This window comes from Semicossyphus pulcher, unplaced genomic scaffold (genome assembly GCF_022749685.1).
Source record: "Semicossyphus pulcher isolate SPU_LCO1_2020_fin unplaced genomic scaffold, fSemPul1.0.p SCAF_22, whole genome shotgun sequence".
NCBI classification, from domain to species: Eukaryota; Metazoa; Chordata; class Actinopteri; order Labriformes; family Labridae; genus Semicossyphus; species Semicossyphus pulcher.
This window is the reverse complement of record NW_027211696.1, coordinates 20,860,704-20,874,258: the sequence shown is the minus strand read 5'-3', so window position 1 is coordinate 20,874,258 and position 13,555 is coordinate 20,860,704. Positions and strand designations below refer to the sequence as shown.

The following is a 13,555-nucleotide window of genomic DNA, read 5'->3' as shown; positions in this document are numbered from 1 at the left end:
ACGCCTGGACAAACACTGAGAGTCATCATGATGTTTACCTTTAATAGTAGCAGTACTTTAAACTGCTACAGGGAATTCTTGTCATGTATTTTTAAGCATGGGCTCCTTTTTTACATATGTTGAAGTCTAAAGGTACAAATAGTGTCTGAGTGTCTCCAGTAGATGTGTTCATCCTGCAGCAGTGAAACAGGCTGTAATGGCTGCAACATAATCCTTGATGGGTCAAAGGTCGTCCACTAAAAGTTCTTGTTGTTCCCACTGACAGGCTCAGATTGTTCTTCTAAGTGTGTGACAACATGACAGAAAGGATCCCTACAGAGATAGACCTTTTTGTGACAGAGGAAGATGATTGTTTTAACCACACACAGACGTTACATCGCTCTCTGCACACACACCAGACTCCATTCAGAAAACACTGATTTAAGCTCACAGGACACAGGAGTTTCTTGCTGCTTCTATCACTTAGTTTAGTGTTATTTTGTGTTACACAGATGTGAACAGGTGTGATTTGAGGGTGTTTTTGAAGATGTCCAGGGAGGCGGCGTTGCAGATCTCTGCAGGCAGAGAGTTCCAGAGGGTGGGGGCCGAAACACTGAAGGCTCGGTGCCCAACAGCTCGGAGGTGAGAGTGAGGGATGGAGAGCAGGCCTGCATCTGAGGACCGCAGACTCCGGGATGGGGTGTAGGGATGGAGGAGGTCCTTTAAGTACTGGGGGGCGAGGGAATGGAGAGACTTGTTTTTGAGGAGGAGGAGGAAGCTGGTTCTATGTTGCTCTACAGTCATCTCCATTAAACTTTATGTGCTCTTCTTTATGACCTTTGACACGAGCCGAGATATCCTGCCAACTTTCAGCAGGTGTTCAGAGTCATGATCAGCAGTGCTGCCATCATGTGGCCTGTCTGTCTGTCCGTGTGTGAAACCCTCCATGACTCAGTGAATGGAAAACTGCTGCTGTGCTGCTGAAACAAAGACAGTTTTATATCCACTGTTACTGTAATGAGGACGAGCTGTGAGCTCGGTGCTCTGTTGATCGTCTGTGCTACGGATCCATGAAGAACTATCACAGCAGTTTGAGACGACTCTGTTACAAGTAAAAGTCGTAAAAACACGTTTTTATAGTCACATGCAGTTAAAGTATTTTTGTTTTAATATATAATCATGTCTGTTTCTGCTTCTCATGTGTAATGTGTATTTCCATTCAAAGAAGTCGAGCTGTGGAAGTTTAACACAGACAGACGTCAGCTTTAGACACTCAGAGGTCAGAGGACGTGTTTATTCATTAACGCCACCTGGTGGCTCGTCTACAAACTACACAAATAAAGTTTATTCTTCCTCTTTGTAGTTTGACCTTAAACTGATATTTTAGAATGAAGCAGTGAAATATCTCTAACATGATTGTTGTAGAAATGTTTGACACCATCAGACAACATTTAAACCATTTGCAACCTTGAACACAGCAGGAGGAGCTTTCCATGTCAGAGGAACATGGCCGTCTTTTCCATTTTGAATGCACGTTAATGTACAGAATAGACATGTCTGATACACGTAGGCAGCTGGATCCAAAAGCTTCCTATTGGTTACATGAAAAGTGCAAACCCACAGCAGCATGTCAACGAACGCAGAGCTAAGATCTTGTTTTCATCTTTGAATCAAAAGTACCAGTTTCCCTGTCAGCAGAATCCAGAATATTTCATTGAAACAAAAACAATTAAAACATGGCTGCAGATAAAACCAACACGTAGTGCACACAGCCATAAAACCTGGAGGTACTTGCGCTTGATGTATAAAAAGCTATTAACTGCAGTTTCTCAAAATCATAACATACCGTTAACAACAGTGAGCCACGCAGATTGATGAGAGATTCCATCAGAGTTTCCAGCCAGGCAGGTGTACTCTCCTGCGTCACTCAGAGAGACGTTCCTCAGAGTCAGCGTCTCCATGTCTTCTTCTTTGTCTGCAGTCTGTAAAACGTAAAGAAATGTGACAAGAAATCAAAAAAAATTGTCAATTAAACCGTCAACAAATCTCACAAAAACGCCAAAACCAACCACATGTAAGACCCTCACAATAAGTCTTTAAAAACATACGTAATATAGTGAAATAGTGCATTTATTTGGGACTATTTCCCACGGCGGATGAATCCACAATCACTGCTTTAGAGCAGGGGTCTCCAACAGGTAGGTCTGCCTGGACTTTAGTAGGTCGCCAAGAGGTTCACAGACTCTGTACAAAAAAATCCAACGACAATAAATGCACCTTGAAAACCCCTTCCCACTTCAGTTCAATCAAACACACAGACGTCCCGCCCCCTTCAGTACAAAACAATAGGATAGGCCGATCAGCTGCCAATAAAAAACAGTGATGCCTCTGGCATGTTTGTCAACGTCTGAACCTAACCAATCACAGCAATGTTGCAGCAACCTCCATCGACAGGTCGGGTCAGTCGTGCTGTATGTTGAGCTAAAGTGAGTCTGGTGCTGTTAGCCTGTGAGCCACAGTGAAGGTGGCCACGCCCAGACGTAAAATCTCCACGGGGAGCGGGAAAGTTTTATTCATGTGAATGAGTGTGTGCGCCTCATCTGTGGCATCAACGGTTCAGTGGACAGAAGAACCAACAGGGGGCGCCACCAGCAGTTACAGGGATGTAACGCAAGTAGCTCTTGGTCACTTCCACTTTTTCAAAGTAGCTCTGGATATTTTTTTCTCTTCTTGGGCCTCTTTAAAGAATCTCACAGATCTGCCTTCAGGTGAACTTTGTTTTGAGGGTTCACAAAGTAAATGTTTGGAAACCATGGATTTAGACTTTACAAACCAGATTTTGTATTTTGGGGTCTAAATAACTAAAAAGTACAAACATTTTTGGAATTGCTCCAGTGGATCTTAACTTCCTGTGGTTTAACTACTTTGAATGTACGAACGGTCGATGATACAAACCTTGAGGACGAGGACGTACGGGTGTCCGTCTGGTCCCTCTCTGCTGCCGTTGACGGTGATGTGCTTGAGCCACTGGATGTGCGGCTGCGGGTCGCTGAACACTCGACACACGAACACGACGTCACTGCCGACCACTGCAGTTTGGTTAGCCGGCAGTCCTGCCTGCAGGATCGGCCTGTGAGGAGAACGCTCTGGAGGAGAGAGAGTTGTAGAAAGGGACTAATGAATGTTTAAGCCTTTTGTCTCTCTCCTGTTGTTCAGAGTTTCAGAGTGGATGGGATCTTTATGACAGGACTTGGAGGTGTTTTGAAAATAAGATTAATGTGGACAAAGTCCAAAGTCTTACCAACCACATCCAGCAGGTAGGTGTGTTTGAGGCTCCCATATTCATTCTCCACCACACAGGTGTAGTTCCCTTTATCAGATGGAACCACTGACTCCATTATGAGAGTCCACATGTGATCTCGGATCTGACACAGAAAGAAAAAACGACTTTAAAACAACTGTTATGACTTCTGTTGTTCCCTCTTTACAGGATGGGTCAGAAACCCACCTTGAAGCCTCCGATCCTCTGGTCCTTCCTGAACTCTTTCCCGTTCTTGTACCAGCGCAGGGAGGGAACAGGGTTTCCTGTCGCCTGGCATCTAAACTTCACTGTCCTGCTGGCAGGAACGGCGTGGAGCTTGTTCTCCATCTTCTCTGGCATCACCCACTGCGGCGCCAACGCTAACAAAGACACACAGACCTCATGATTACAATGACTTTTGTTAACACTAACACTCGACACAAGAACACAGCATCACTTCCGACAACTGCAGTTTGGTTAGCTGGCAGACCTGCCTGCAGGATCGGTCTTTGACGGCGCTCTGGAAGACAAAGTTTAAACAATGTTCACATGAATTTGCTTCTCTGAAGGGAAAGCGTCTAGATGCCTCAAAAGGCCGTCAGTCTATTTTCTTTCTGACTCCTTGCCGGGGTTGGTTTTGACAATTCTCTGATCCTAGTCCTCCATGAGGTTCGAGGGTGGCAATGCTGGGGTAGAAGGGGTGGTGAGGGGTTGGATTGGAAAGATGAGTCTTCTTTGAGGAGTTTGGGGAGTTAGCTGTGAGGTTTTGGGGAGGGCTCTTCATCGTTGTGGCTGATTGTCTGGTTTACAAGACAAAGAATATGAGGGTTAGAGGCGAAGTGACCCAGACTGGTGGAGATCAACAACACGATGTTAGCCAGTGCTACTTGCAACCGACTCAGGGGTGTTGCAAAGTTGGAAGCAGCTTCCAGGCATTTGTACATGGGGATTTAATATGGATGTTTGTCTGCCAGGTCCACGACAGTTTCATACTTAGGCATGAGTCCTTCTGCTGGTAGAGTAACAGCTGTTAGAGACGAGCTTCTAACACTTGTGCTAGCTTTCCTCCTTCAAAGTCTGTTACTACCCATTCCTGGGGGTATCTCCCACTAATCACGTTTAGCTCAAGAGAATTCCTTCATTAAAAAAGGAGTAGAAACCACCCACAGTGGTTTCAGAGATATTGACTTACCAACTTGCAGATGTTATCTGCAGTTGGTCAATCAACATTCAGTCAAAGTCTATTTCTCTTATTTGCTCTTTCATGTCGGGAACACGGGCAGAGTGCACTCTCAGCCACGGCCTCCTGAAACACTTGTTTACCACAAATACAGGCCTTTAAATCTAAGCTCTGTGATTGGTCATGTTAAGATATCTATCTGTAATTGTTTAAATCTACTGAGGAGAAAAAAGACTTCAGAAATCTGTGAAGTATCTTACCTGTGTCGTCTGTGGGCGGTTTGGACTGAGCCAAAGGAATCTGGACCAGCAGAACCAGCAGGTTGGAGGACAGCAGGTTGGAGGACAGCAGCAGCAGGACGCAGCGTGGGGAAGACATGGTGTCCTAACAAACCAGTTCACTGTTTCTTCCAGTCCCTGTCCTGTACTCGTGGGTGAAAGAACTTCCTGGCAGAACGTCCTGAGAGCAACTTTGAGGGAACAAGTACCAAGCAATCACAGGACACTAGTTCTATCCGCTCACAGCACAGGAGGGCGGGATTAGGCAGAACTGTAAACAAAACTGTCTATCCCTGGTATTTGGATAAAAGGCCATGTAAGCAGCAAGGAAGAGGACAGCAGCCAATCGGGCGGCTCGCTCGCCGCAGCAGGGGGAGTTTAATGAGAAATGGAGCGCTGCCTGTATGAGTATTAAACTTAAGCTAAGGTTCAGGCTTTCAATTAGATTATCAGGCTCAATTTAAACCCAGCTAGAGAAACAATTACACTGGCAGTCTGAAGCAGCACGGGATCATGGGAGTCGTATGATTAAAACAACCACCGTATTTCTATATGCTGTGATGTCGGCAGAAAGTCCATAATGTCAGTGCAAGTCAGCAAAACATAACGCAGATCTCGTCGTGTTTCAATGTAACATATTAAACCTTAAAAATAACATTTCTATGGGGGACAAATCTGCTTCAGTGCAGCTATCACCATGAAAATCACACAAGCCAAAATCAGTCATATAATATCCTTTATTTCACACAAAAATCCAGCCAAGTCGGCGTACAGACTTCTGTTCGTACATCTCACTCAAACATCTGATAAAACTTTGACAATAAAATGATCCCAGACCAGCGAGCAGGACTCATAAGAGCTCCACGACCAGCATGAAAGCATCTTCTGAGCTCCGGCCTCTTCCTCTCTCACTACATTAAATATAACCGCCTCATAAATTAAACTAGTTTAGGAAAATAAATATCAATTCTAATCACTGTAATCGGCCTCTTTTTAAACATTTCTAACACCGTTTCAGAAACATGACTGAGCAAATCATCCCAAAGAAACAATAGTAACATTTGTAAAAGTAATCATAACCCCGAATCACCGTCTAAAGCTCTTGGCTACAAAAGGTAATCATTGTGATAAAGCTGCATGTTTGTGTCGCCGTGCATATGTGAAAGAATATTCAGGATTGCATGCGTGTTCATGATTGCCGTGTGTGTGTTATCTAGTTCTCGGCTGTGGCGCCTTCCTCCAGGTTGTCCACAGATCTCTTCCTGGCGAACAGGTGGGTGGGGTCTCGGCCTCTGAAGCCGGGCTGGATGTTGAACACGGGCATGTTTCTCCAGCTGGACGGGTTGCTGTACGCTGCGGCGCTAGAGCCGGTAGCGCAGGGTTTGTTCTGGACGAGCTGCAGGAAGGTCTCCATGTCGGGGCCTAAACGCGCCATGAGGCCGGCTCGCACCGCTGCCACCGTCTGCTCGTCACAGGACTGCAGGACCTGCAGCAGAGTGCTGTAGTATCTGGAGAACAAGACGAGACAGGAAGTCAGGAACAAAATGTGCACAATAATTAACTTTAACAGGGAACTCTGCTATTTACACCTGATTTGACTCATTTTAGGGTCTAAATTACTACAAGGCACAAAAGTTTTTAGATTTCTTCAGCAGGCAGCCATGAAGACTAACAATGGTGCAGACTGTAATGGTGGCAATGTAATCATTGGGGAAACACACACCTGATCAAAGTCCATCCTTTAAAAGTTCTTGTTGTTCCCACTGACAGGCTCAGATTGTTCTTCTAAGTGTGTGACAACATGACAGAAAGGATCCCTACAGAGATAGACCTTTTTGTTACAGAGGAAGATGATTGTTTTAACCACACACAGACGTTACATCGCTCTCTGCAGACACACCAGACTCCATTAACAAAAAGTTATTTTACCTCATGCAAGTTGCTGGTCCACTGCTGCCGTGATCGGTTGTTAGTTTGTGTTTTTGTGTGACTTTATTGTTTAGAGGGTTAGCTCAGACACAACACAGCTCAAAAACACAAACAAACTCACTGGTCAAGGCAGCAGTAGACCTGCAACCCCTGTGTTCTGTGAGGTAAAAATAGTGTTTTTTTCAATGCAGTCTGGTGTGTGTGCAGAGAGCGATGTAACGTCTGTGTGTGGTTAAAACAATCATCTTCCTCTGTAACTAAAAGGTCTATCTCTGCAGGGATCCTTTCTGTCATGTTGTCACACACTTAGAAGAACAATCTGAGCCTGTCAGTGGTGGAAAAATCCTGTTGTATGAATTGGATGCTGAGTTAGACAATAGTTGTCTTGAATATCTTGCTTCCTGCTTAATACAAGGGGGCGGGGCTTAGCCTCAACCAACCAGGCCACACCTGAACTATTAAGAGGCCTGGATCAGGCCCTGCTCAGACTACAGCGTCTTCTACAGTGGACTGTTCAGGTGCATTATTTGGGTGAGTTATGGATATTTGTTGTAGCTGATTTAGAACTATGAGGGTTCTTTTGTTTACTGTATCATCTGTCAATCAACTACTTTAGTGGAAAACCACCTTTGAAAGTTCAATCAACTGTTTTCATGCTTTAACTTTCTACAGGTAAGACAGAGAGGTGCTAATCAGCCAAAACAAGTCACTGCTAATAATCAACTGTTATCATGCTAACATGCCAAAATAAGATGCTAACCTGCTAAACAGTATACCTTTTTAACATCAGCATGTAAGCATTGTCTCTGTGTTAGCATGCTGGTGTTAGCATTTAGCTCAGTACAGCTGTGTCTGCGTGCAGCCTCACAGAGCTGCTAGCATGGCTGTAGACTCTTAGTACTGCTAATGTTTTAGGCTGTTAAGCTTCTCAGGAGTCGTGCCTGCCCTGCAAACCTGTGATTATTCCAGGTTTTTACTGGTGATGAGCCCTGAATGCCTCTCTTTGAAGACTGAGAGTTAGCAAGGGCCAGAGGCAGGTGTATTCGTGTCACCAGTCCTCACCTGTTGGGGAAGTGTGTCGGCACCTGCACCACCTCTCCGATGGCATCAGGGTTGGTTCGAGCCACAGTGCAGATGTCCAGACTGGTGTAACACTCCTCTTGCACCTTTTAAAAACACAGAACCTCGGTCAGAAAGCGGACAGCAGTGCTGATGTCACTGAGTTTCTCTCATAGACCGTATATAAGAAGCTGGAGCCACTGTGATGTCACCAGTTGGTTTGTGGACAACTGTTTTGAAGCCTTTGGCATTTTTTGGCAGGCACCATCTTGTTTTTTGTAGAGCCAGAAGTGATCATATTTAGAGGGTGGAGCTAGAGAAGATCAAGGGAGTTCTTAGCTAATGCTAGCTTGGTTAGCTAGCTGCATCCATTCTTCACTGTAACTGTAGTTGTAATGAATGTGTGCCGAAAACAAACAGCAACTTCTCAGTGACTTTTAGTGCAACTGGACACTTAAAACATTTTTTCAGTCAGTTGTGTAGCGACCTGTCAATCACAGGTAGCCCCGCCCTAACCCCTCCCCTCTTCCTGGTCTGTGTGACTCTTAATGGGAGCATCAGTGACTAAATGAACATCATGCTGTGTTGAAGAAGACTTGAAACTAGAGACTGAGACCATAAACTCATTAGGAACATGTTTACTGAGGGAATACATCAGGAGAGGAGGAGGAGCATGTTCTCATAGACTTCTATAGGATCAGACTTCTGCATGGGCTTCATTATTTAGACTCTGATTACACGTCCACTTCTCATACAGTCTGTAGTTTCTCTGTGAGTTTACAAACCTCTGCGATCATCCTCTGGAAGATGTTGCAGCGGCGGATAGTTTGGAAAACCTTGGCTGTGATTGCCTGAGAGATGCAGTGCAGACTCTTCTTGACAAAGGTTTTACCCTGCAGGACAACACGCACACACACAGGTCAGACAGACAGGCAGGTAGAGATAGACAGGTAGAGGTATACAGACAGAACGACAGACTGACCTCTGTGTTGAAGGTAGCAGCTGTGTGCAGGAAGAGTTCACAGATTTCGTGCATCCCGTCGGTGTCACAGGTGGAGTTTTCCAGACAGGAGAAGAATCCGCAGCCGACGGCCACGGCGCCGTTCAGACACCTGGCCACATCACCTGCAAACACACACGTGGAAATATATGAATACTGCCTCAGACAAGGGCTGATATGTGAATGCACATTTCCTATGTAGTCCTTCAGAAGAAAGACTAACCCAAAGTACTTACGGCTTATTTTAAAGCTTTTACTAATACAAACGAGTGAAATCAGATCGTACTGTTGGAGTCGGTTGAGCTCATTTTGAGGTACCGTATTTTTGAAGGACTGCGTCTCAGGATTGTTTTCATTCTGTATTAATCTGCTGATCATTTTCTCTATTAATCGATTGACCTTCACAAAGCAACAGTCCAAACCTTTAAATTATTACAAACACATTCAAATGATTCAAACGATTCAAAGCAAAAGCTGCAACTCTAAAAAAAAAACATGTTTTTAATGCAAAAATATTTGTGCTGTCAGATGTACTTTTTAATAACCTGTTTACATGAGAACAAAAGCTCATATTTCATGAACTCTTAATATGTCAAATGTGCAAAAGTCTTAAATGGTAAAGTAACTTAAGCTGTCAGATAAAATGTAGAGAAGTCCAAAGCACAATTTCCCCCTCAGCTGTCGTGTAGAACCGAACCACTCGAGTAAAAAGTACCGAAAACAAGAAGCAGAAATCAGTCTATGATCTAAAAATGAAGCTGGGTAGTATGTTGTTGTAAAACCCTGCATGTTTGCAGGATGCTACATTTAGTTAGACATATTTTAAACAATATGACATTTAATTAATTTTAAATTGCATTAATAAGTTGAATATGTAAATATTTGGATGAACTGCTCCAAAAAGTGTCCCAACAGGCCCCAGTCTCCCCTACAAGCAAAAAGTAGCATGAAGTACTTTGAAACAAGCTACTCGAGTAAATGTACTCAGTTATATTAAGTCACAGCCCAATGAAGACACTTTGAAGAATAAATAAAGTTTAACTGTACAGAAATAAGACAGTAAAAGAGATTCTGCGGGTTAAACCTCGGGACTCACTCGGGCTGTTGGCGGAGAATCGTGCCCGGCGGGGAGCAGCCTCCTCCGGCAGCAGCTCGAAGCAGGCGGCCGAGCTGACGAGGAGGAGCAGGAGGAGCGGAGCGGAGCCGGGCAGCATGCTGTCTCTCTGTGAGGAGGTGGAGGTGGAGGAGGTGGAGGTTTCTGTGGTTCAGGGTCTTGTGCTCCTTCACACCGTCCACTCCTCGTATTTCTATCAGGCCCGCTGCAGACTGACCAATCAGAGCGCTGCACGCCCGCGGGGGGGCGCTGTTAATGGTTCATTCATGCAGGTAATTAACGCGCACAGGTAATTGGATGTTTCCACACATACCAGGAGATAAGAGGTGTGTGAACTCGCCGGGTATTTTTAGACTTTTAAAGCAGAACACAGAAACGTCAGAAGATTTTATCTATATTATTATTTTATTTAAAAGCGCGTTAGCAGGTAAATAAACGCGAAAATAAAACAAAATTCAACTTAATGGCGTCAATAGGCAAGTTTCAATGTGAGTTTAAACGTGCAAACCGACTGATACAGTCTAATAAAATGTAAACAGAAATAATTTATTGTATTTTGAGGTTTTGTGGCTGTTTTTATCTGTAATGTGTGCGTTTCTATAAATAGCAGCAGCAGGAGGAAACAGGATGAGTCAGCTTGTGAGTCCGGTCACGTCTGTAGTTTCCTGTGATGTGAGTCAGTCAGGCAGAAGAAGCTCATCAGTGATGTGAACACTTTTAAAGTTTCATTTAAAGTCAAAGTACTTTAACATCAGTGTGAAAATACTCCACACATACGAGCTTTAGTTAGAACATTCAGGTGTTATCAGCAGGTACTGAGTATTGATGTTGCATTTTAACTACTTTATATATTGGTTAATTAAACCTACAGCAATGAATCACATTCTATAATAATAATGTGACGATATGAGAACCAGCAGAGGAATAAAAGTACAATATTTAGACGCATTAAGCTGCATCAGAAGAATGCATTCTTGATGTCAGACGCTCCTGCAGCAGATTTGTTCTCAAAGCTTCGTCTCAGTCTGATCTCTGGTCTCTGATCTCTGATCGTCCTCAGCTCCGTTTGAAGTTTATCTTTAAATTCTTAAACTCAAACAAGAACTGCAGCTTCTTCACACTGAGCTGGAAACGTGTTGTTTTTGGAGGCAAGTGTTGCTGCATTTATGATTTGAAATAAACAGAAAGAGGTGAAACAATCTGACATGTGTAACATCTGTTAAACATACCAACAACATGAATATAAACCGTAAACTAGATGAAATGAAATCTGCATGTTTAGAGCCTTTAATGTTCTGTAGAGCTCTGATTTCATATGTGTGTGTTTAAGGTGCTTATAGCTCCAGATCACCTTTTATTTATAAAATAAGAGCGCGCTGTTATAACAAATTACCTCATGATTTAACATATGAATCCTCAAAAGATTCAAACAGTAAATAATGAAGAGAATTAATATAATCTAATATAATAATTAACATGTTCGTGTGCATTAGTTAAAATAATGATTCTCAACGTTTGGTCCAGGGACCCCTCGGGGTCACTGAGGGGTTCCACGGGGTCCCGAGTAATTAATCTGCACTTTAATTAAATCCCTAATTAACACAGTGAGAAGGTGTCTGTAGGAAACACCTGCAAGCAGACGTCAGAGGGGCCTCTGTGGTCTTTGTCTGTTTACGGTTCTGGAGTTAAATATATTCTAAAATCATAAACGTACTGTAAGAACAGGACTCTTTGTGTATCTGCTGCTTTTTATCCACAGGAAATGTTCCAGTAACCGCAGGCAACAGCTTCATGTGATTATGGGAGTCACAGGAAGTTTCTTTTTACAGAAACAGGGAATCAATTCTTTGATTCCAGCTTGTTTTCTCTCCTCCTCTATGACTTTAAACTACATGTTTGGATGTTTGACAAAACAAACCTGTGAGGCTGTTGATGAATATTCCAATAGACCAAACAACTTTCTGATTAATGGAGAAAACGTTGTACGATGAAAACGATCAGCTGCAGCTTTCATTCCTTCAGGTTAATCTGGAGAAAAGTTTCGTATCATTTGTTTCCCAGAAGGAGGTGAAGAGACTCTGAAGGGTTTTAATTAAACTTTATCTCACTGCCAACAAGACAAATTACCAGCAGCGCTCCGGCTGACGCTTTATGATTTAATGAACAATCACAAAAGAGGCCAGAATTCAAATTAAACTTTATTATACAGACGGGACGTTTTGTTTACAGGCGTCAAACAATCAGAGCAACAATCTCTGATCGAACACACAAAAGTTCGACATGCTCGCAGTAAATAAATCTGTCCTACAGCAAAGAAAGAAATGAAACTAAACTGCATAAAGTCAGATTATAAATAAATAAATAAAAAAGTGTAAGGTAGACGATGTAAGAACATCTGATGATTGTGTTTGTCCATATTTGTACAAACATCTTTAACACTTTATTAAAACTCCAGACGTTTACATTTTTCACTGTGCTGTTTGTCAGTCTTTGTTCTTAAGGTGACGGATTCAGATCGCCACCTGTAGCGAGCTAATCATGCTAACGTTAGCCCCATTATCAGGCTGTGCTGTGCTGGAAAACTGTGTGTGTCTTATCTGTGTGTGTGTGTGTGTGTGTGTGTGTGTGTGTGTGTGTGTGTGTTTTATCAGTGATTGCTGGGTTTCCATCACGGACCAGTTCACCACAGGAACCAGTGAACCCAGCAGGTCAAAGGTCAACAGGCTGATAAACATCTCCCCCCCACCCCCCTCTGAACCAGAGACGTGAGGAACAAAGATCATCTGAGGATTTGAGTTAAAGTCGCTTCATTTATTTCCACTCAAACGTGTTTTTATCTTTAATTCAGTCCTGATTTTAGAGAGAACAGAGTCACACTTCAGCCGCTCACATGGAGCCACAATAGGAGGGCCATATTCTCCGTGTTAAGACGCCCAGCGTGTGTACAGCTGAAGCAGCTCAACATGATTCACTGAAGGTTTGAATCTCTGAACGGCTCATAAAGTCCAGTTAGAAAATAATTAATCTGCCAAGCAAGTGTTGGGACGTACTGAACAAAAGATTATTAGGAAACAACGCAGATTTTCAAAATAAAGTCAAAATATTTCAAGATAAAAGACAAAAAGAGTCGTACAGCGTAAGAGTATCAAAATGTTATGCCTCAAACTGAATACAACACAAGCGGAACATGCTTTTCACAGACGTGTGCCGCCTATCTCGAGATAACAAAGCTGGTTCTCTCGTGATGACGGGATCATTTTCTGTCGATCTAGAAACCGAGCAGGACATGCCGTGCTGCCATCGCCCACACTGATGAGGTCACTCTGCGCCTGTTCCTGCGTGTGTTTTGTGCTTTTGCAGCTCTGGAGATTTGCGTTATGATCATCTGACGTTACCTGGTGGTAAATACGTTGAGACTTCCAGAAAACAACTGAAATGACTGAGTAAATAAAAGTATGGATGCATGTCCGCTTAGGGCTTCCGTAGATGTCAAAATGATATTCTAAAAATACAAACCTGCTGGAGCAAATGGTTGGCTTAAGTTAGCATAAACTCTGATACAGCATCGGACCCACTTCCACTAAGGAATTCTGCACAGTGGTGGTGACAAGTTTTTCCAAAGCAAACTATAAACACAAGAACTAATTTAACATCATTTTTTTTACTCCTCAGTAACGCTGTGTTACCTCTGCAGGTTAGAGTTAGCAGACAAACA

At 43.3% G+C, this 13,555-nt stretch overlaps 2 protein-coding genes across 2 annotated transcripts; both read right to left on the bottom strand.

Annotated features, from left to right (window-relative positions):
• Positions 1-483: 483 nt before the first annotated feature.
• Positions 484-4,838, bottom strand: LOC138602422 (fibroblast growth factor receptor 1-A-like). Its single transcript, XM_069673895.1, has 8 exons — positions 4,721-4,838; positions 3,900-4,072; positions 3,771-3,800; positions 3,488-3,679; positions 3,281-3,404; positions 2,919-3,125; positions 1,826-1,954; positions 484-653 (listed from the first exon to the last, which is right to left on the bottom strand). Exons 1-8 carry the CDS (start codon positions 4,836-4,838, stop codon positions 484-486), a joined length of 1,143 nt encoding a protein of 380 aa, XP_069529996.1.
• Positions 4,839-5,942: 1,104 nt separating this feature from the next.
• On the bottom strand, positions 5,943-9,940 carry stc1l (stanniocalcin 1, like). The gene is made up of 5 exons (XM_069673633.1): positions 9,823-9,940; positions 8,709-8,851; positions 8,512-8,619; positions 7,730-7,833; positions 5,943-6,246 (listed from the first exon to the last, which is right to left on the bottom strand). The coding sequence occupies exons 1-5, from the start codon at positions 9,938-9,940 to the stop codon at positions 5,952-5,954; spliced, it is 768 nt and encodes a 255-aa protein (XP_069529734.1). The 3' UTR covers positions 5,943-5,951.
• Between the last annotated feature and the right edge of the window lie 3,615 nt (positions 9,941-13,555).

Excerpts from the sequence above, each read along its gene's own strand:
- LOC138602422 (XM_069673895.1), bottom strand. The coding sequence starts at position 4,838 with ATGTCTTCCCCACGCTGCGTCCTGCTGCTGCTGTCCTCCAACCTGCTG. Across the intron at positions 4,073-4,720 it reads ACCGCCCACAGACGACACAG|CCACAACGATGAAGAGCCCT; the intron begins GTAAGATACTTC and ends CCAGACAATCAG. Across the intron at positions 3,680-3,770 it reads AAGACCGATCCTGCAGGCAG|GTCTGTGTGTCTTTGTTAGC; the intron begins GTCTGCCAGCTA and ends TGTAATCATGAG.
- stc1l (XM_069673633.1), bottom strand. The coding sequence starts at position 9,940 with ATGCTGCCCGGCTCCGCTCCGCTCCTCCTGCTCCTCCTCGTCAGCTCG. Across the intron at positions 8,852-9,822 it reads ATTCTCCGCCAACAGCCCGA|GTGATGTGGCCAGGTGTCTG; the intron begins GTGAGTCCCGAG and ends GTGTGTTTGCAG. Across the intron at positions 6,247-7,729 it reads CCGACACACTTCCCCAACAG|ATACTACAGCACTCTGCTGC; the intron begins GTGAGGACTGGT and ends CTTGTTCTCCAG.